Here is a 23,511-nt window from a genome sequence, read left to right as displayed (position 1 = left end):
CTTTCCTTTTTTTCCTTTTTTTCTTTTTTGTGTTTTATTTCCAGTGTAAGTCTTGTCCTCATTTTTGTAGCTCTAAAGTTGTCCTCGTGTTTAAAAAAAAATACATTTATTATTCTTTTTTTTTCATCTGAGTTTAAATGAATCCCAAGAATGAAATGTCTTCAGGTTTTATTTCTATAGGTTGTCAGTGACTTGCCTCTTCCTCATGGAATCCTGTTTATACTTAACATCTATTTTAGGATCATCTGACTCAGATATCCTCCCACATTTGGTTTACTGAGTAGAGAATTTCTAAATAATTTGATGGCAATATTTTTTTTCCAATTTTTTTATGACATGCTGTTTCCTCCTTTTTTTTTTTTCCTAGAAAATTCTCTTGCATGCACATTTTGACGATTACAGAATGGCAAACCTAAAGAAATTTTAGTATGTAAATAATGTTTATTTCTTTTACAGACACTGAATCCAAAATGGAATGAAGAATTTTATTTTAGAGTAAGTTTCCCTTTACTTGCAATCATTATTATAACATGTACAATTAATCACATGTTTTTTTATAAGGTTGGGAAGAAGATTATTTTTTACTTGTTTATATGTTTACATTAAAAAATGCTTGTCCTGGTGTAATTGTGCTTCTGCTTCTGTAGCGATGGAACGATCAGCAGAAATTGGCATAATGTTAATTAGAAATGCACTGTTTCCTAATTTGGGATTGTATTTAGAGTAAGTTTAGAGTTAATTCATCTGACAAATAAAAAAAATTCTTTTACTTGAAAATGTATTTTTAGCAGAGCACGTTTGCTGTGGTTTTAAAATGTTAATGCAGGGGCAAATAATCAGAGTTATTTTCAAAAGCTGTATGAAATTTAAGTTATCATGGCAAAAAAAAATGAAATACACATGTAGAGAAAGAAGACAGAAAAAATAATTTCTCTTGGCCTTTATGTTACTTGCCAAAAAGGTCAAAATATGTGTGGTTTTTTTCCCCCGTAGTTCCATTTTTATATTTCTAGATCTTGCTTAAAACGAAAACCAAGTCATAGCTAAAACTGAGTGATTTTTATCAGAAAAAATAATTTTAAATATTTGAAAGTGCTAAAGGAGGGGTTAAGACAGTGATTATCAAAACCAACATAATATAAATGAGAATGGCAATAGCAACTTTGTTATTTAGTTGCTGAAAATATTTTTCCAAAGAAGAATGACTTAATTTTAGTGCAGCTGTAACTTTCACAAAAGCAGGTTAGGTAGAATTTCAGTAGTTTTTAAAATTTAATCTTAAACAGCTGCTTGAGAAAAGATGTCATTGTAGATTGTTAAATACGGGTATCGTATTGAACGTTGTTTACAGAGTCTTAGCAATTGGCCGTCTTGCTAATAGGATCTTTTAGATAGATAGTTCCCACCAATATAACTGTTAATACACAGGTTTTTGAGGTTTAAGTGGAATTTTTATTTTTAAATGTGTACCAAATAGCTTTTCTAGGTTTTGCAGCTGGGTAATACATATGCACAATTATCTTTATCTAATGAAATCTTTTGATTTTTAAAATGTACTCAGAAGGGAAAGAATGGACTTAACACTTTTTAAAGTTCTGCAGAGCCATAGTAGCTGTCTTGACACTAAATTACAACCGGGCCTAAGGTTTTCTATTTTTATCACAATGGTTTTGATGTTTGCCCACCCAACAGCAAGATTTGCTGTTCCAGAGATGGCTCTACCTTGGCGTAACTTAAGTTACCTGCCTGTCAAAATGCAGAGGCATTTCAATACCGTAATTTCCCTAGAAAGTCATTGCCCTAGTAAGAGAGCGTTTTATGGTGAAGCATTTAAATGTCTTTGCCTTCAGCATAGAGGACAAATTATAAAGACAGGTTGCCATCCTGCCCATTGCACAGGAAAGGGAAGCGAAAAAAAGTTTTAGGCTGTCAATCTATTTGAAGACACTTCAGGCTCTCCCAGATCCAATCCCGACTGCACACATGATTCAGAAATGGATGACCTCTCCTCCGTAAGCCCATCTCTATGAATACTGGTCTCATAAACATGCTGAGTTGTAAGACAGACTGTAAGGAACAAATTCACGTGTTTTAAAGTGAAATATATTTCCTCGGGATTAAGCAAACTTGTTACGTGTATTTATGCTTGTAATTTTAAGTGGTATTATTCAGGCTAGTCTTTTTAATTGTATACTTTTCCCAGGAAAAGAGAATATACAAAACTGCCACAATTAGTGTTGCTTAAACTACAGATCTAATTCATAAAAGCTCTGTTAAAACACCTTGAAAATCCTAGACAGTAATGTGAATATATAAAGTAACGCATACCCCTTTTTGTGTGCCACAATTCTCTGATTTCTCAAAACTGGGAAGTCCATTGCCACCCCCACAGAATTATCAGCCCGTTGTGGAATATTGTTTCTAAGTTTTCTTAATTAAACAAGTTGGACATAGTGAAACCTGGCTTACAAAGGTTTTCTGAAAAGAGTATAACAAGTGGATGAAATACTATAGAACTCTTTTCTTGTTTAATTGTGGCTGTTTTGTCTTTCTGCCAGAGTTTTTTGTTTGCTTGTTTTCCTTTTAAATGTTGGTAATCTTTCTGCTTAAATTTACTTCAATGTAAATAATTTTCTGGAGGTGTATTTGCTGTTTGCAAATGTTGGAGAGACTTCTGTTGGCTTTTCCACAGGCATGTGTGGTACATGGGCTGGAAATGGTGAGCGATGGGCAGTGCGAAATACAGATGATCATGGAATTCTGAAAGAAATGCAGTAAAACTCTTGCTCCCTCTAGTTTAGTTGAGCTTTGCAGCTGTAGAACAAAAATCTGGGAGCTCTGATAATTTGTCCAACCTGGGACTTGTTCCCAAGGCACAGCGCTTGTGTGGCAGGCCACCTCTCCTGAGACCATGGTAGCTTGGCTGGTGTGCTGGAGGCAGCTGAAGCCACCCCACTGGCCCTTCTGGCTGCAGCACGTGCTGCGGTAACATGGGAGAGAAGCATCTCAGCGTGCAGCAGCCCTGCGTTCCTCTTCCGAGCTTTCTGTAGACAGAGAAGTGCAGTAAGGGTCTTGCATTGAACGCAGTAAGTGAGGGCTTTTAGTGTTAACTGCTGGGCTAACTGCTAGTTGCAGTAGGGTTTAGAAACGAAGTGGTGTAATGTGCCAGTTCAAGTAAAACTAAAGATTTACACAAACCCCATTAGTCCTGTTCTGTTTGCCTTGGTTTAATCACTATGAACTAGTCCCTATATATAGTTACCATCAAGCTCATGAACCTAAAGTGATATTGTTTTAATTTTCTCGTAGGTAAATCCAACCAATCATCGTCTCCTGTTTGAAGTGTTTGATGAAAACAGATTGGTGAGTGCATGTGTTGATTGTGTTTGACTAATCACAAGGCTTTGCATAACGCAGCTGATGAAAATACAACAAATCTTAAGGGTGATTTTTTGCCTGTTGTTTAAGTAAGTGTGATAAGAAATGTAACTGGAAGCATTAAAAGTATCTGGTTTTTGGGACTAATAGAGCATTAAACACGATAGTAGTACCCTGTTGGATCAGACCAAAATGGTCCTCCTTAACCCAGTATCCTCACAGTGAAAACCTCATCATGTTCTTCCTTAGGCATCTCCACTGCAAACCAGTAAAGTCACAACCTTTTCAGTCACCTCCAAGGCAGCTGCTTCATCCCCTGGTCATTTTAGCGTCTCTTTCCTGTACCTTTTAATACTTCCGCATCCGTTTTTGGGATGTGGTTGCCAGAGCTGCACCTTGTACTCAAGATGTGGGTGTATGAAGGTTTAAGGTAATGACAAAATCATGCTCTCTGTTTTCAGTTCTCCGCCTCATAATGCCCTGCATATTGTTAGTGGTTTTAGTCTTGAACTGGATTTGTCTGATGCAGTAGCTCTTCTAGAGAAGTCTTCCAGCATCTTACTGCTTGCTTTGTTATGATTAAGTAGATGAGGTTTTCACACAGGCATCTATGGAATAAGCGACCCCGTCATTCGGAACATACTAGGTTAATATGCCAGTGCAATGGCCTGCTGGGTGAATGACTCCTTGGGGGTTTTGTCGGTTGAGAATTGTAACACCATCTCTTTGGTTTTGAGATCAGGTGTTAATGTTTTCTTGGTTGGGTGCAGTACAACCTCTACAAAACTTGTTTGCTTTGTGAAGATTAGGATCAGTGTTGTGAAGATCCTTTTATTCAAAAAACCTCAGTATGGAAACATCTGTTTTCAAAAAATGTATTCTTTTTCTCTGGCTTCATATTAAATACAGAGCAAAGAAAGACACGCAAGCTGTAATCTTGTGGGGAAAAAGAGGACTTACAGCTAAGTGAGTATATCTCTTTAGGAGGAAGTAAATCAGTAAATCTGTGACAGTGTGTATTTAGAGTGGGCTGACTGTGAGCATATTTATTGACATAAAATGATCACTTGCACTATTAAAACTGTCCTGTGCCTTTTGAACTTAAAAGGACATCATCGGTCGGTTCTTCCCAGCGTTAAGGCCCTTTTCCATTGCCAGCTGATGCAAACAACGCTGCAGCAGAACTCCTGTCACCGTAACTGTGTGGCAGTGGCTGTAAGCCCGGGCTCGGGGCTGTGGTGACATTACTGCATGGCGTGCATGTGGATTGCGGGGGGTTGGAATATGTTTGTGTCAGGGTGGAGGACAAAGCACAGCTCCTGGAAGAGGTTTGGCTCTGGCCTGGAGAGGGCAGTGGCACAGGGATGTCTGTGGGTGACAGTAGGGGTGGCGGTGCAGGAAAAAAATTCTATCTGCAGTGACAGCTGAGAAATGGTTTTGGTAGACTTGTTTCAGATATATTGCTTAAGATTTTCAAGTTTCTGTGTGCAGTACGTGGCCTTATACTGATGGTTTCAGTACTTCTTTATTGTTGAAGTGTTTTCCTTTGTTCTTCCTGTGTCCGTACTTCTGATGGCAGTCTGCCCTTGGGCTCGTAACCTCCTTGAAAGGCACCAAGCTGGGCCTTAGGAGCTGTTTTTTCCTTCCAGAAGGTGTTCTGAGCTACTGGCAAAGCAAGTACATTGGGGTTTTTAGAGCAGCAGATTTCCATCAGGTTATGTTTACAGAATTGAGGAGTCATTCAACTGATTATTTTTGCTTTACTCTGAAAAACTTATTGTCAATGCTTGCATGGTTTTTATTGCAAGAACTTTGTTTCTTCTTCATGCTCCCAAATTATCGAAGCACTTTCTGTCTTTGCAGTGCGTCCTTCCCTTTCTGTCTCCCAATCAAAATAGAGAATATATGATGCGAGCTTCATCTTCTGGCAAAGAGAGACTGTGTCCTTGGATAATACATTTTATCTGAAAAATAAGATAAAATGATACCAACACCTGTGCTTCCACAAGGCAGTGTACAATACTGTTGCACTGTAGAAGTGATTCATGTTTTTCTTGTTGGCTCATAGTCCACTTAAAACAATAGGGGATTGTGCTGTCTGTTGGCAGTTTTATCGTTTTAAGCTTCCATTTCTCTTGCGATTTGTCATTTTCTGTCTTTTGAAAACAAGCTGCTTGCAAACAGAGGTTTAAATGTCTCGATATTGACCCTCCGCCTACAAATTTTCAGAGCTGTTGTCAAAACTTACGCCTTGAAGTTCTCCCGGGGAACAAATGGCCATGTATTGAAACGAAGCTGTGCTTCTTGTTAAACAGTTTCTTTTCCAGTATGCGCTATGAGTGCAATTGTGAGCACTCTTCAAATGTGAGTATTCTCAGACCGCTGAGTTTCTGCGTTGTAATAGAGCTGATTTAGGGTGTTCAGTTTATGTTTTGGTGTATCTTGTTTGTCTGTTCTTCTTCTGAGGTCTTTTGGCTCTCGGAGAGCGTAACTGTACTCCGTGCTGGCAATCACACTCGTGGTAATATTGCTAACTTTCTCACTGGAGGCTGGCCAGCAATGGGCAGAGTTTCTGGACGGTGTTTTAGACAAATCGGTACAAAACGACATGCAACACCCGTCTCCGGTTTTCCCTCGTCTTCACTGGCTGGTAAAACTGAAAAAGAAACTTTGTCTCCTGCCATCTTGCACATTCCTGCTGTTTTTATTGTGTGAGAAATCTTTGCCATATGTACGATTGCTTTGTTTGTTGTAATTTCTAATTCTTAAAAGGGACTGCGCAGGGTAGCGTAGGTTATATTGCATTCATAGGGGCAATGTAAAAGTTGTGGCTTTTTAAAGGCAAGAAGTTTGTTGCTTAATGATGTTATGAGCTCAGTTAAAACTGAAAGCATAACCGTGCTATATTTACTCGTGTTCTGCCATGATAGCCTAATGCTGTAACACACACCAAAATGTTAAGCGTGAAATAATTTTTCTCATTTGCCTGTGGAGTTGACTTAAACTTTTAGCACTAACTCTGAGTGGTTTTGCTGTAGTTTAAACTTTGGTGTGTGTGCTTTATACAAATGTGCCGTGTGAATATGATGTGGTTTAGATTTATAGCGGTGCCGAGTATGTTCGCTGCCTTAGTCAGCTGTGAGAGCTCTCCCGCTGGGGCCGCTCCTCTCTGATGGAAAAGGAGCAGCTGTGAAGGTGCTGTTTCAGGCTCTTGCTGGCATTAAAAAAAAAAAAAAAAAAAAGGAAAAGAAAAAAACCCCAAACCCCCACTAGCTTACACTGGAGAGGGGGAACCAGGCCACGTGACTCCCACCATCCTACCCTATGTCCCAGTGTGTAGGAGCGCTGATTGCTCTTACCCAATCATGCCTGGAATGCTGCTTGCCACTTGGGCTATTTCTGCTATCTGTCGCTATCAGGGCTGCAGTGCTAACAGTTTGGCAGATGGGACACTTTTTCTTGGAGTTTATGTCTTTGGTTTTTAACTTCTGGCAGTGCCTGAATTGTTGCTGTTCTCCCTCTCCCTTTCTTCTCTCTGTAAAACCATGGCCCATCGGCTGCGGTTTCATTTTGGCTCTGGGCGAAGCAACACAGCCCCCGAATCGGAGATCCTTGACCGGGAGAGAGAAGATGACATTTTCATGGCATTCCACACTTTGCCAAGAAGAAACAGTCCTCACGCCTTCTCCCGACATGGAGCAGATTATGGTGGTGGCGGTGATTTGCAAGAAGTGGGCTCCTTAAAAAGGAGTACATCCATGTTTATTCCCCAGCTGCTGAACAGTATTGATGTGCGTCCAACGAGAAGCTCGTCAATGCAGATCTCTCTTCAGCGCAAAGCTGCGAACGGCTGCGCGGACGAGTGCGCAACCCTGGAATCGCCTGAGGAAACGCTTCCTTGTAAATTCTCGGACTTCAGGGAGCATTATGCATCCCCTGTTGAAAACCGTTCTCCAAACAGTCCAGAGGTGACTCCTGAAAATTCTCCGCCCAGCCTGACGGAAGAGTTAGGGCAACAGATTAATGGAACTGTTTGCTGTAATCGTAGAATATTTTGTACTATTCCTTCTAACAACCAGAGTGAGGATGCTTCATCGACTACCCAAGAAGGTGAGGTAAATGAAGGAGCTTCAGGCTTAAACATAAGTGGCGTGAGGATTCAGCATCGGGCTTCAAGTGCAGATGTGCCTCAGGTTACTCTACTACCCTTTGGTACTGAGGCTCAAAATAATGCACCCGCCCCTGAACCCCGGCGTTGGTCTTTGCAACATGTGCCAGATATGTCAGCAAATTCAGGGAAAAAGTTCTTTGTTCTCCAGTTACAGCAACCGCAGGCAAGTGGTACAGGTGCAGGAGGCGAATATAACTTTGGTTTTACTGGAACAAAAGGGGACAGATTGGACAGGTATCCTCGGATACGGCTAGAAAGGAGTACTTCCTACCCCGTCCAGCCACCAACAGAAGAAATTAGCCCCGCAAATAGTGGATTGAATTCAGAGCTGCATGGAAATGGCAGGAACGGGTCGGAAATGTCTAGAAGCAGTTCAGTAGAGCGGATTCCTCAAGGGCAGGGATGCTTGTTTAAAATCAGACCAGATCAAAACACGAGGCAGCAGCACTTCAGAATTCTTGTCACCCGTGGTCCTGAAGAACAAAATCAGGTTGTTGGTAAAGAGGGTCGTGGCACCCCTGGTCCTACAACAGCCAGCACTGTGGTGAGTATGATGCTGAGTATGCTATGCTATAAAATACAGGATTGCTGTAGAAAGGCATTTCTAGGGTTGAGGCAACTGAAGCACTTCCATTGTTAGCACTAGAATGTTCTGCATTTCTCTGGAGCAAGCCACGAATCATCTCTATTTCTAATCTAACGTAACTTTGCTCTCAGTTAATGATTACACCCAGTGTAATATTTTGAGATCCTAATGTCACATGTGTTTTCTTAATTCAGTGTTACATCAGCTGGAAAGACTTCTAAAAATCAGAACATTGAAATGGCAAATTAAGTGCTCGTGTTAATTTAGGTGGCTGAGACCTTGCTGCATGAAGAATTCTTCATGCTCTGTTTTTAAAAACAACTACTTTGACAATTTCTAAGTATAATATACATGCGTGCGTACTTCACGATTTTAAAATGTCTATTGTAATGCAATAAGACTATAGGAAGATTGCTAAGACTCTAGAAATCTTACAATAATTCCAATCAAGATATTGACTTAGCAGATAAGGTACCAAGAAATTAGGAAAAAAAAAAAAAATCTTTCTTATAGTCTTTTTTTTTTTTTTTGTCCTTCTGGAAATTAAAAACATGTCCTCTTTTTTGTGTGCCACAAGTCCTAATCAAACAACTGCACAAGTAGCTCAGCACAACTTAGTAGACTGGCTTGTTGTTTGTATTGGCCTTGATTTTGCTTTAAGATGACAAAATTAATCTTCTGGGTTTTTTTGGTTATAAGGGGAGAAGATCGATGTTTTTAAGCCACTTTTGAAAAAACCAAAGTAGGAATGAAACTTAAGGGTTTAGATTAGTCATTTGCTTAAATTGCTTTCCTGTGCAATCTAACACTGCCCACTTGAGTTCCTAAGCCGAGTGATGCTGTATATAGAATAGTAAGCACTCTGGCTCCAGCTGTGAAAACAGAGTCACTAGAAGAGATTTTGGTCTTCAGTGCCCGCGTGTGCTCGTTCTCTGCGCTTTCCTTCGATGAAACGTAGCACAGGGACAGCTGCTCATTGCAGCAGGCCTCTCTGATGACTCTGCAGCTTCTCAAAAAGCTGAGAGTCCTAAAGTTATTCCAGTATAACCTTCTCTTTAGTTTTTCAGTAGACATTGTGAGTAGACAATCACAAAGTTGTGCTAAGCTTTTATTTTAAAAAAGTAAAATTAAAAAAAAAAATCCCTTGCCAGTTACAGGTTTTATTTCTGTCTCTGTAAGCTAGCAGTTTTGTTAAGTAGTACATAGTGTCTCTTCTGCCAGCCTGAGAACATCTCAGCAGGAAAATTTGGAATGCAGATACGTCACTGATTTTTTTTCTTCATTTGACTTTCATGTATGCAGTACAGTATGTTGAGCGTTCTCATACTAAAATGAATCTAACTCTCAAACTAAAAATGAAACAGAAGGGGAAAAAAAGTATGTCTGATTTTTCCCTTTCCTGTTAATTATCCCTTGTTCCTTCCCAGTCATAGCTGTTACGGAGAAGCACCATAACCAATTCCATAAGTAGCTGTAGTGTGTCAAACCCGGTACTACAGCAAACAGAGCTCTACAGGGCTGTGCAGCTTGCAGAGATGTGCCCCACTGTCTCTGCAGTACTTTTCATTTTCCTACAGGAGAGAGATGTGCCCCCCAAAGTCACTTCTTTGATCTTCACTGTAGTAGTGATTCACATACCAAAGACATACTTCAGTGTTTCCAGAGGAGAATTATGAAATTTGTTCCTGTGTGCTCTTAGTTTTAGTTACCATGGGAAATCAATTTAGTCAGCCGTGAAGCATGGCAGTCACACAGGCGCTCAGTCCAAATGGTACTTGCATTCTTTAGTACAAAAAGCTTCAAAAATAAAGAATTAATTGAAACTTAAAACTTTTTTGTGGTGTTTTCTCATATTTGTAGTAAGCCCAGAAATACTGTGGGTAGAGGTGATTGGCTAGGCAAGATGCCACAGGAAGTGTGGGCAATGAAAGCATTTTGGTGAAAGTTTTGCTTTATTTTGTCTACATATAAAACATTCTTTAGTAAGGTGTCATTTTTAATCTATCCCACAGAAGTTTGTTTGGAGGACCTAGGATACTAAGCAAGGGTGTGCCTGAAATATTTGCTCTATTAAGCTGAGGGGAAAAGTTGTCATGTTTTATAGTTGTTAGCTTAAAAAAAAAAATATCTCATCTCTTGCAGTTAAACAAGTTGGTGTGTATTTGATTGATATCGGGCATGGGCCTGGGGCTGTGAGCAGCTGCTACAGCCGTATTTATCTTGAGTGCAAACATTCAGGCGGGCGTCTGCAGTCCTACTGCTCCCAAGTGTTTATGACCTTTCAAATATCTTCTGTTTTAGACAGAAGCGGTTTGGGGCAAGCAGGATGTATTTCATTACAAGTCATTATAAAATATTAAGTAAAGCATGAGCTTATGTCCAATTGTGAAAAATTTTATTTGGAAGCCTTGTTACAAATTCCTTTGACTACGATGATATTTATATGTAATGCAGTAGGCTACTGGGAAGCGTGTGTGTGTACTGGGGCATATAACAAATACTCACATTGTTTATAATTGGGGGCTGTGAGTGCATAGCTGTATTTGTGGGAAACACTTCAAAAATCTCATGTCTTGGACAACTGTTTCAGAGACCTGACAAAGGCATCTTTGTTGTGATAAAAATACAAAGTGCCTTAACAAAATGTTGTAGTACTAGTATTGAATTATATTTAGTTAACTCTCGACTCTTCATTTCTCACAACTCGGCTTTTATTTTCCTTCCTTAAAAATAATTGTAGAATAAATATTGTTGTGAAAGTACAGAGAGTCTACTTATGCTCCTAAAGATCGCAGCTGGGACTGGGGCATGTAAACCCAAAGGAGCAGTTCAGCAGTCAGGAAGGGTTCTGGGTTGCGCGGTGCCCAGAAGACTTGGACGTGGGCACCTCTGACGTGGGCCTCTTTCAGGCTGGTGCTGTGTGGCAGACCAGCGACGGGTTGCCTGACCTCTAGCTGAGACTCTGTCTTTGGCAAAAGTTACTTTACACGAAAGCGGAAGCAGGTTGGTGAACACGTGCAGTGCACGCGGTGGCTTTCATAGGGACTCTGTGGGAAGTGGCTAGAAAGGTCCTCTGAAGAATGTGGAACTCAGCGGAATTAAGGCACTAGAACCGCTGCTCCTCTGCCTCTCCCAAAGGCTGTAACATCCACTGTCCTGCCTCTCTCTGCCCTTCCTTGGAGCTCATGCAAAACTTCGTGCTTCTGTTGATACCCTGAATTTTGGTGGGGAAAGGTGTACCAGTGCTGCTGTTTTAACGGAAATGCTTTCATGGGAGACCTCTGCCTGTCGTTGAGGCAGAGAACTTCAGATGTGTTGCTGCTGAGCTCTGTGTTTGATCAGGAATAATTTTTATCACCTAGAGCAGAGCCAGCTTCAGTTGATAAAACTGTGCAGGGGAAAGGCAGAGTTGTTTGCTAGAATCCTTCTACAAAATTAGTAATTAGCAACTGGCAATTGCATGACCGCAATGCAGATGAGAAAAATGTAATTAAAATGTATTTTAATGCATTATTATATTATGGCATAACGGATTTTGACAATTTAATTTTTCTAAAGGAGATTAATGCTCCTCTTGGTTCCACTCGCCGTTTTTCTTAGTTTCAGTGATACCTCCTCAGCGTAAAAAGGTTGCTAGTAACCCCTTCTTACCTTAGTGACTTCCTGTCAGTGGGAATAGATTTCTCCCAGGGCAAAACTTTGCGAAGAACAGATAGTAATCCACTTGGAAAATTGCTACTACTATGTGAGTTTTAAACCTTGAACCATCCTCTTTCACATCCCACTAGGAGAGCTACGAGTCAAATCTATTTAATCATATTGGGGACTATTTATTTGTGGGCTTGACCTAAGAGAAAACAGGTCAATGAGATTGTTGATTGATTTAGAAGAGCTGCTGGTGAAAATTTGCTAGTCTTCAACGGTGTTACTCAAATAGTATCTAATGTTAAATTGTGTATATAAAAGATGCACATTTCTGCTCTTTAGGATTAGAAATGTATATCTAAAGAATTCGGCACTTCTATAGACCCTCCTTACATACTGAGACACTACGAGATTTCTACCTTAGTTGGCCTGTGAATTAATATCAGATATATAGGAGCTTGTGTCCAGAAATGCATACAGATTCTCCATGCAGAAAACGATACAAGGCTGACCCATCAGCTGTCTATATTGACAGCAATTTGTCAGAAAGGGGACGTGATCATGACGTACTATATCATATATTATCAAATAGAAGGGGAAAAATGCCAATTAACTTGCCTTATAGATTGGTGTTTACTGTGATCCTGTTTTTGGTCAAAAGCTCTTGACACACCATGCTTTGTGATATTCATAGTCTGTGAATATGGAAGTCTTGGGATAGTTTTGTGGGTTTTTTTTCCACAGCTGGGGAAAAAAATCAAACGAGGGAAATGCAGTTTTATTCAATTTCACACATTGGAAAATTTGTAATACATTTAAATTAAAAATAAATACTAGTTAAGGGATGTCCAACATTGTGCTTTTTTTAGCTTGAATATTTATTCTTTAGACAATCTCACAAATTACAGTGTTTTCAATAGCAGGTATCTGCTTTAGTGCCACTATCTTCTTTATATTTCTATATATGGCTGCCTCGGGAGTTACTACTCAGTGTTGTGGATCACCGTTCTCTAACTGGAGATAGTTTTCTGTGCACAGTGATATTCGAGGAAGAAACATCTGAATCACTGTTACTAGCTAAGCCTTTGCTGCAAGAAGCAAAAGAAAATGAAATAAATTTCATTGTGCGCAGTCCTTTGAAGATGATGAATTTGTAGAGGAGCTTCGGTTGGCAGTATCTTTAAGCTGTATCTCTACCATAGTATTTCCTTTCCTTACCCATTTGTTTCAAATTTCTACTCTGTCTTGGATCCAAGAATTTCTTATCTGGCAATTCCATAGCCTGGCTCTAATGCTCAAGCAGCAATTCTCCACACTTGCCCTGTGCTAAGCCTTCATTTCTAAGGCAGGTACCACTGTATGACAATTAAAAAGGGCAGTGGAGGAATAACGTTGTTCTGCATTTCTTACCAGTGTGATTTGCAAAATATAAGCCATGTTTTGGTTAGTATGAAATTCAGCTCTGGATTGAATTTTCTGGATTTTTACTTTTGTACATAAACTGATCCATTTGATTAAAAAAAAAAAGAAAAAAAATCCTTCAGTGTTTCACTGTAAACTATGGCAAAGTCTGAAAGTCTCTTTCCTGAGATAGTACTGAGACACCAAATGGTTTACGTATTGCTGATTAGCACAAGAAAAATTGATGCAAATCTTTAAAGATGAAATGAAAATTATTCCCCCCCATTAAGCATTGCAAGAGTTCATTTGTTTCACATTAGCTAATGCAGTTGATAGAGATCTTAATTTTCTCTTTTAGAGTGGCTCTTCTTGCCCACTTCTGTGGTCATTCCCCAGCCTGCCCTTGACAGGGTATTCAGCACTTAATTTAACATCATTCATCATCTTTAACTAGCCCCCACGCTGATACTTTGCTGGGACTTGAGTTGATAAGGGAAATGGTGGTGCTTTTGAATTGGAAAAAAGGTTTAATTGCTTCTCTTACAATTTCTGAGCCAAGTCCAGAGAACTCTCTTCTCCAAGTCTGCCCAAGTACTCCAAAGAATAAAAAGACAAAAATGGGACAAACCCTGTTCCTAAGGAATATGGAACTGTTTAGCTGTCTGTCCTGTTTTCTCACGGATGATGAAGTATATTAGAACCAGCAGCCACTCCAGTAAGATCTATTGCGCAGAGCGAAAACTCAGTTGGCACTAGAGATTCTCCTTCTGTCTGTCCGTGCACTCATCCATGCAGGCACAGCGGCAGCTGCCTGTGCGGGAAGTTCGGAGGGCTGCAGCTTCCACTGCAGAGGTACAGCAGTCTAAATGGTACAAACCAAGGAAAGCCAAATTGTTAACAGTTTATTTGCCAGCCTTCGTTATACCAGGAGCATATTCTTGAAAATTCAGAGGTCTTTAAAACAGGCAAAAGCTATGTCAGAAGCGTTTCTTCCCAAGTCTCTTCAAGAAGAGCTGAACCAGTGCAGCTGTCCTGCCACAGGCATCAGTAGGCGAACGGCGTGGAAAGTCTTGTGCACCTTTCAGAGGCTGCTTTCTCAGCCGTGCTATGCAGGACTAACGCTCTTCTCTATTGCACGTGTCGAAGTTTGGAGACCTACTTCAGGGCCTGCTGTCTGGACTTTCTAGAACATAATTCCTGTTGCCCTTAGCTAGGTGTTTAAAATAGTTCAAATGAACAGTGGTATGAATATCCCGTCTCTCCAGTTGCTCTACAGGGAGTGCAGATGCCTACCTGGAAAGCCTCTGTCCGGCGCAGGCGAGGACTTTGTTGACATCTGCAGCTAGAGGTGAAGTCCATCCCTCAAGTCTTTTTAGGTTTTCTGTCGAGGACAAAACCGATTCTTCTTCCCTCCTATCTCCCCAAGAAGCTGACCTCTAAGTTGCATGGCAAGAAAGTATCTCCTGACCACAGTAGCCTGTGCCTAGAGATTACTGCTTTTCTCATCCTTTTCTGTTCAGGGATCCGCCCTGGTCTACAGCCCACTTTGGGCATTTCACTCATGTGGAAAAGAACCAGACGCACCCCCTTCATTTTTTCTTTCTTTTCTTACTTCCCTCCAGAAATCACCTGGCCCCCTTCCTAATTAGCCTTTCCATCAGCTTGCACATCTGTTCTGAAGAGACCTCCCTGCCCTGGCAGGGGCAGGCCATCGGGTTCAGGCACGTGCAGAGCAGAAGCTGGTGTGACAAGACGGAAAGTACCGAGGAGCAGACTGATTTTTGGTCTTGTCATGTCTTTTCCCTGTGTGAGTGGAGGACAAATAGCACATTGGAAGTGGTGCAGATGAGCTCACACGTAATTTTCAGACAAGTTTTTAGAGAGTCAAGAATTGGCAGTGCTGTCTACCCTGTCCCTACACATTCTCATAGTTCCCCGGGAAAAAATTCTGCATTTTTATTGTTTGGCTTTTTTTTTCCCTGAAAGCTGTAACTTTTTGGTATTTCTCTGTAAAGAAATAAGAATAAAACATCGAGCAGAAGAGATGGAAATAACATCGCTTTTTAATAGCAGTAATAAACTATTTGCTTCTGCGTGGAAAAATTGTGTGCTGAGTTTCAGTACACAGTGATCTCTGTAAAGCTGAGTTTATAAGGCCCTCAATTTATAATGGAAATGCTGACGCAGTCTTAACAATGAAGGTGCCAGCCAGAGCAGCTCTGCTACAGATCTAGCCACAGAAAATTGCGGATAATAAACCAGATACAGAGTCTTGATTGCTTTTTGTACTATTTAGCTGTTTTCTTATTTGAGAAAATCCGTCGAGTAATGAAGAATTTAGGAATGTGCACATTTCATGACTGCTCTAGTTCAGAAAGCTATTCTAAATTCCAATCTATCCTGTTTACTTAGTTTCCAGATTAAATCTTGTTGTAAAGTGTGTTACTGCATACGCTAATCTAAAATCTGGTGCTTTTATCTTTTTTTTTCATCTAACAGGATGGCATTGTTAGCTTCCAGAAGTCAGAAATTATGTACAGAAAAATATATTAATAAAATCAGCAGTATGACTATGCAGGTTTCTGTCTCCAAAAAGAATGAATGAATAAAAAGGAAAAACCTCATCCTTGCTCTAGTTAAATCGTCTGATGCTATAAACCTAGCAAAAGGCTGGGCTGTGTCTTACATATGTGGGAGCAGCAAATGCTAGAGCTGAGGTCCCAGGCACTGTCACTACCAAAATACCCCTCCCTTCTCCAGGTCTGTGGTGTGCTGGCTGCTTAGGCCCTGGGGGCAGGGGGGTACAGTGTGTTGGACGGGAAAGTCTAATGAAAAACTTGCTTCTGATGAGATGAGTTGTGCAAATAAAATCCCGACTGCCCTGTACACTGTGGTGTAAATGCGGAGTTTTGCAGTCACTTTGGTAGAATGCTTCATCTTCCCTTTCACACCAGGCTGAAAAGAATAACCTCCTGGGTGACTTGCATTTCCAGGCTTGATGTACGCTAGAAAAGGAAAAGAGAATATAAACTTTGTTATAAGGTGGGATTTTTATCTTCAGTAAAAGAGAGATTCAGCTATAAATTTCTATGACCTGACTGGCCGCCTTTGCACATCTTATACTCTTAGTCCTATTATGAAGAGTTTTGGTCAGTTGGTTTTTTTAACGGCAAAGAATAATAAGTAATCGTTGTCTATAATAAGGCAACAGGAGCCTACATATTCAGCATTCACTTTAGTATTCAACAAATCGCTGGACACATACAAGCATAAAATTCTGGAACATGGTATCTTAAATGTTTTTATTGTCAAAAGCAAGCTACTTTAAAAACGAAAAGGAAGGTATTAATCAAACAGTGAAAATCCTTTCAAACAAGACATTAGAGGCTGATACTAATCCTTCTTGAGAAAGTTATAGCCTAAGTTTTACCTCCTGAGTGTTTAAAACAGTTTACATAATTTAAAAAGAAAAAAGCTTTTCTGCTTTTAAAAGTATTTCTACTTCACATCCTGTTACTAAAACCCACAGCTTATCAAGATGTGGGAATAGCAATATTATTTGAGGGATTACATTAAATCACAATTATTTAAAATATTTTCATGTTGCTAAATAAAATTTTAAGCGTTGTTATCAAAGCTAAGAATTATATCCATTACATTTTGCATGTATCATCCTGGATGGTGAAAAACTCCTCTAATTTAAGTTTTGTGCATTTTACCAGTAATACATTTTTCTTTCAATACTTAGTGGGGTAGAGACTTTAAATTACAAATAATGCTGATAACCATTTAGTCATTTGATATGTGCTTCAAGCATGATTTTATATTCACAGCATCATGTTGCTACAAGGTATTTATTTGCTTCAAATTCTGTGAAAGTGGAACTCGGCTTTATTGTTGGGAAGTGGAGCAGAATCTCCTTCGGCTCGCACACAGGCAGCCTCGTGCTCCCTGCCCGAAGCTTTGGGAGTGGAGGCTGCCGTAGTTGCTGCGTTACGAACACTGCGTTATTTTTAGAAGCTCTATCAGAGGGTGCTTGCCAGCACACTGAATTATCATAAACATGAGTGACCCCTACTTGTTGGGAAAGGCTTGCGGTATGGTTGGTGATGCAGCTTGCAGCTATGGAGCAGAGTGTTTACTCACAGGCAGCATTTCGGAGTTCAGCAATCCATAATCTGGGGTCCCAGCCCTAGACAGACTCATGAAGGTTTTTTGTAATATTTGACATTTTACGGTGTAGGATTGCAAGCGATACTCTACAAGGCACTCTAATTAAGCTGAAGCGTAACTCTGGAAGATTTTATTTATTTATATAGTTTACAGTACTTGTGACATTATCAGCTTTCCCGATTCACGTCCAGTCTTGTGAGACGCCCTTTTGGATGCCGTGTGACTTTGCTCTCAGCCGGCTCTGGGTGAGTCACGGAACAGGTTGAGAGAGAACCTACCAGCAGAAATGAGAAACCAGCTGGGCGAATTGCTTCCTGTAAAGAACGGATCATAACCACGGTCAACTAAAAGGTGTAGTGAAGGTAGCAGAGGGATCCTTGCCTGATCTTCCAGGAAGTTCAGCTCATTTGCGTTTCGCACACATGTGTTGAAGGTTCAGGCATTAATACAAGATTTTAGCTGGTTTGTATGATTTGAAGGTACGGGGCTAAATCGTGACCAATCTGACCTACATTGCAGAATCCATTTGCTCAGTGACAAGTCTGTAGCTCTCAATTCGCTATATATTTCAGTCGGTTCTCTACTGACAGGTGAGCATGCAGAAATTTCTAACATCTTCAAAAGTGGTAGCAGGTCCTCTAGTCCTCAGGATTATGCCTGTCCACTTCTGCAATTATCAGTCTTTTTGAGGCGTTGGAAGAATTTTAAATTCCCACATATTTTAAAGTAAATAATTAGTTCGGCTTGTTTATATATTGCCAACATATTGCAGATTGTTTGCTTTGTCTCCTACTCTAGATAAAATGTTACCATTCAGCTCTGGGGAAAAAAGGAAAAAACCCAAACCACTCTGAACTGTAAATTGCGCTTTCTCTAAACACACTTCTCTGTGGGAAAGATTCGGTAAATGAATGCTACTGAATGAAGGAAATGTGCTGCAGACGGTTGTTCATCTAAAAGGACAAGCTGTACTCTCAATAAAAGGTTGCTTCTATTTGCATAGCAACCATCAGGGAAGAAAAACTGTTTTGAAGGAGACATGCAAATCTGTCTGCATTTTCCTGCTGCTACTGGGCCTGCTACACCTTTGAAAAGGCAGGCTTTGCTGTTTCTTTGATAGGGAGATATTAATGTACTTAATGCTTGCTTGTTTGATTGATTTACATTCAGATATACGTGGAAGATTTTCTTACGATTCCAGGATGAACAGTATTATGGCACTGTGGTTCAGTAAGCACCTCAAAGACAGACATTTTATTTTAGGACTAATCTTCTGGTTCTGAATTTTAGAAAACGGATCTGTTGCCAACTTTGCGGTTACTTTCGCCTCTTAATGTATGTCCACTGAATAGTCAGTCTCTCCTGGTTTCTGACGTTGCTGCCTGTTTTGCTCTCCAGTTGTGTGCAGTCACATGCACAGCACTGAAAAATAACAAGTAAAATGAGGAATATTAGGAATTACAATGGAAGCAGTTTAAAACAATTAATTATCAGTTTGGATGTTATCTGTGGCCTAAATATGCTTTTGTGAGCCAATTCTGGGCATAAAATTTTCATAATGAAACAAGTAGTAGTCCTATATTCAAACAATTGCCATTTCTCTGAAGTGTGGCTGTATACCAGCAACTTCAGTATGAAATGCAAAAAAGCAGCTACAATTTGGTGCTTAAAGCCAGAACCAAAGGGGTTTTCAGATATCAATTAATTTGTGGTGACATTATTTGAGATCTATTACATGTTTAATTTACTGTATTAAAATATCTGATCTTAACTGAGCAAGGGAAGATAACGTTTTTGTTCTTTGCAGATGCGGGCTTTGTGGGTAATGATACAGTAGCCAAGTATGGGAAAGCCTCACAGTAGCCGTTCGGATGCGGGAAACTGGTCTGAATAGATTTCTTTTTGTCTGATGTCACCACTTTTTAGTATCTTTCTGGCCTTACAATATATGCCCTAATGCAAACATCCTAAGTGAAAGCAAACGTTATCTGCTTTAAATTTAAGGAGAGAACTGACTGTGTCTTACTGTTGCCATCCCCACAGTAAACCCTGTGGTGGTTTTATGTTAGGGAATTAACATTGTATTGTGCTAGTTTTTTTCCTCTTTAGTTTTGTGTTAACTTAGGAGAAATAAAAAAAGGGGGTAGAGAAGGGTTTCTGTAGAGAATTTGGTTGCTCTCTATATATAGACTTGTAAATAGTGTGAATTCGATACAATTAAATACTTGCCCAACTTTGCAGAGCGTATCCGTACGTAAAAATGTAAAATATTTTAATTTTCCATTAAATGGATGCATCTTTACCCCACAGCAGGGCCTGATATCTTTGAAATTTACCAATCCTGCCTAATTTTTCCTGTTCCTAAAACCTGGGTGTTATTACAATACACGCCTAATTTATAGTAATAAATATTTGGAGTTACAGGGTGTTACCTTACCTTCAATAGTGTCTCTATCATGATGCTAGGAGCACATGGAAGCAGGGCAGGCAGTTAACCTTTGGACCTGTGGAGTACGTGAGAAGGTACGTCTGTTTGAAAGCGTCACATGGGAGAACAGCCCCTTCCATCCTTATGGAAATCCCAAGCCTGCAAGTGCTGTTTGTGAAACACACGTTGCCTCCCAGAGCTTGCGTGTGACCTGTTCCCCACATGTTGCTTCAAAATACTTGATTCTTTTTACATCTGCTACGATCAGCATTTGGTACTGATTTATTTGTTACGTGACCCACTGCGCGCTGCCCTGAGCCTGTTCCCGAAGAGCAGGAGCGGGGATCTGGGGGTGACAGAGCAGGAGCCGTCGCTGGGGGGTTCCCACTGGGCTGTTTCAGGTGGCAGTTCCACAGATATTGCCACTCCTGGCCCTAAGCTGGGGAGCTGTGGCCTGCTTTTCGGGTTGGGTTGTGCCTTGCGCAGTGCGTTGGAGCAGCGCTGGCTTGGGCAGGTGCCATCCTTGGATTTCTTGTGTTGGATGCCAGCCAAAACAGATGCGGGAAGAAGAGGGAGAAAAGAATGTGGAGTTGTCGGTTTGTAGCGCCAGCTCCATTCTCCATGGGGCTGCTGTGTGTGTTTGCCTTGTGTTGTGTTCCCTTCCGCAGCAAATGCCGTCTCCTCCAAATGAGACCCTGTGAGCTTGGAGCTGGAGAGGGGGCTTGCTTGCCTTTTGTTATGTTCCTGAGTTTACGGGGATTAGCATTCCTGACAAACATTTGCAGCAAATATTTCTGGAGCTCTGGCCTTCCTGCTTTTTCTTATAATCAAATTTAAAATATATATAAACATCAACTCCTTGTGCAGAATTTCAGGATACAAACAAAATAGACTGGTAGCTGATTTTAAAAAAACGTTCACAACATGAAACAAACGTTTCAAGGTTTTTTTCCCTGTGTTCTTTTTCACCCTGAGAGTGTGTATTACCAGTTATCTGCTGTTCGGGTTTTTTACTGACTGAAACGTATAGTAGTAATTGCCCACCATAAAAACCTTGCAATAAATATTATTGATTGATCTACATGAACTAGTAACAATCCTTTTCTTGGAGAGTTAATTACACAAAAATTCACGTTATTCTAAGTTGAATTTTCATACCTTCGTAAATTCCATCAGAAACAAGTTATATTAGAGGAAAAAATCATTGACCAAAGGAAATAGTTAAAATCAATATGGTTTTGGTTGCCTGTCGTAAGGTATGAGCTAGGGTAAGAATATAGATTGTTTGTAGGTGAACTCTCCGAAAGGTCACTTCTGAGGAATAGTCTAGTAAAAGTATAATTCATCAAACAATTTAAAGTATAAAATAAGACACTGCATTCTTCCTCCATGCAAAATATAACCCCAGTTGCAAAGGGGCTTCTGAACAAGCTCTTGTAGCAGCATGGGCATGCCTGTTTCAGAACTGAATACGTTCAAGACCAGTAAGTCAACGTAATTTTTGGCTGGCCTTTCTGTCAGGAACAAATGTGTTATTTCTAACCTTTAAAATTTAGCAGGTCTCAAGGTTCTTTGTCTCAGCAAGAAAAAAGGTGGTTGAGCATGTATTACTGTAAATGATCATTCATTTAAAGAAATTAAGAAGACTGCCTTAGTTAACTGTCAGCATTTCAATGACCTCAACATACAGTAGTTTTCTATTTCTCTCTAGTCAGTCCATAGCAGTGTTTCCCCTCAGTGTTCTAATAAATAGCAGGTATAATGTATTCTTGGGTCAGATAAACTTGGCATTTAGAATTCTTACTATGTATTTTGTTTTTTTTCCTTAACTGTAGGAAAATCATTAAAGCAAAAATACTACATTGCCAAGTCTAATGCCTTCCTGAACATAAGTGCTACTCGGATCAGATGGTTGAAAGAACGTACTTAGTAGCGTTGGAAAATTTAGTCTGAATAAATGTCAGCATGCTTTCTCTGATTCCGTTACTGCTATCTCATTTCTCTGCCTCCTGATACTTTCACGACTTTTTTTTCCCTTTGTCACTGTTCTCTGTTGATTAACCTCAGTCTACAGTTCTTCCATCAGCCACATACCTAAAGCGCTGCATCACGGTCCAAGATAAACATGTTGATGGGTCCTAATGTAATATAACAGAATACTTGGAGAAGGTGCTTAACGGGACTTCTGCTCCCTTTCAGCCCTGGCGATTTATAGGACACTCACACATCAGTTAGGAGGAACAGAATTTTCAAAGTACTACTGGAGCTCTAGCGTGTAATTTCTAAACAAAAGCCTACATTTTACTGAGGCTGACTTCAATTGCCATTTTCTTGGATGTTGCTAATAAAGATGCACCTTCTCCAGAGTAAGAGAATTCAGCTTTGAGGTGAAGGAGCTGTAATTCTGGTAGCTGGACGTAACCCACGCGCTCTCAGTGGGAATTGTAGCTTGTATAAATGTTAGTTGTTGTTTGTCTGCCCGTACAGCCAAGTATTTTATTAAGAGTTCACAAGGGGTCAGATAAACATTTAGTGGCTTTCAAAAACTGTCTCTGGTCATTTGAGTACCTTGTGTTATGTGGTCAAGTTACAGTGAATTTCAAAGCACTGCCGGGATTACTGGACTTTCAGGCTGCCCTGAGCTGTTTATAGTGGCTTATGCCCAAGTGTATAGCGTGTTTAAGGAGAGGATGAAATAGCAGAAATTAGTGCGTCTACTGAATGGAAAATTGGGGACTTTTATTTCGCCTTGAGTCATGTTTTGTTATATATTACCGCTACTTTGACATTAGTATGGGAGTGTGCATATGGAGGAAAACAAATTCAGGAATAGTATTCAGTAATAGAGGAATATTACATCAGTGTAATGATGTGTGTGATGGATGACTAAAAATATGATTGTTCTTCAAGAACATTCTTGCACCGTTGAAAGAGTTCTTTGCTGCAGAGTCCTTTGCTTGAAAATTGTTCTTATTTATATGGAGAAAGCCACAAAATTTGAACAGAAGTTGTGGGAGAAGGGCTGCAGAGGGAAGAATCAGTAGTCCGAAAATTCACAAAGTGGACTGTTTTGCTTGTCACACATGTGGTGGGTTTGGCAGTGTCAGGTTCCTCATTGGTCTCGATGATCTTAAAGGCCCCTTCCACCGTAGGCGATTCTAGGATTCTGTGTGTATGCAGAATATGTATACATTGTGCGTTATGGAAGTGATGCACCTCTGATCCCTCTGCTTTTTATTAAAATAGCAATTCCATTTTTGACCGATTTTAAGAGAAGGAAATTATGACTCGTATTTTTTCGGTTTCGTCGATGTTCAATTCCCATACAAGTCACAGTCAGCATTTTTCAAAGGCGGCTGCATTCCAACAGGCTCTAAACCTGTGATTTCGCTGCCGAATTTTAGCGTATGGTCAAGACAGCATAGGAAAGATTTGTCGTACTTTTCAGCTCCCTTCTTCAAGAAGCAGCAGGAGGCAAAAGTTAATGTTTTAAGAGAAGGCGATGTCCATTTTTAACTTTTTTTTTTGCTATCCTGTTGCTAATCTGGCAAGAGTTGCATACATTCTGCATCTTGAGCTGTTACGTCTTTCGGATCTCAGTTGCTGCAGTTCTTCAGGATATATTATAGGCATTGGAATAGCTTTAGAGGGAATATAACCCCCCCTAGCTCACTAGAGCATTTTTACTCTTACAGTACTTGGCTTTTCTGAGGATTCTATTTCTTAATC

At 40.1% G+C, this 23,511-nt stretch overlaps 1 protein-coding gene across 23 annotated transcripts in view; it reads left to right on the top strand.

Annotated features, from left to right (window-relative positions):
• NEDD4L (NEDD4 like E3 ubiquitin protein ligase) overlaps window positions 1-23,511 on the top strand; it is a 164,776-nt gene that overhangs the window by 75,776 nt on the left and 65,489 nt on the right. For 5 of the 23 annotated variants that reach the window (XM_074570982.1, XM_074570981.1, XM_074570980.1 and 2 more), the window contains 2 exons: window positions 457-495; window positions 3,310-3,363. In XM_074570982.1, the coding sequence (XP_074427083.1) occupies window positions 457-495; window positions 3,310-3,363 (93 nt within the window). Of the gene's footprint in view, window positions 1-456; window positions 496-3,309; window positions 3,364-5,319; window positions 8,094-23,511 lie in introns of those variants that run through there. The other 18 variants (XM_074570975.1, XM_074570973.1, XM_074570971.1 and 15 more) reach the window with 12 other exon arrangements.

The sequence above is a fragment of the Larus michahellis genome, chromosome Z (assembly GCF_964199755.1).
Source record: "Larus michahellis chromosome Z, bLarMic1.1, whole genome shotgun sequence".
NCBI classification, from domain to species: Eukaryota; Metazoa; Chordata; class Aves; order Charadriiformes; family Laridae; genus Larus; species Larus michahellis.
Note: the sequence above shows the minus strand (reverse complement) of the source record. Positions and strands in the feature narration are given on the sequence as shown.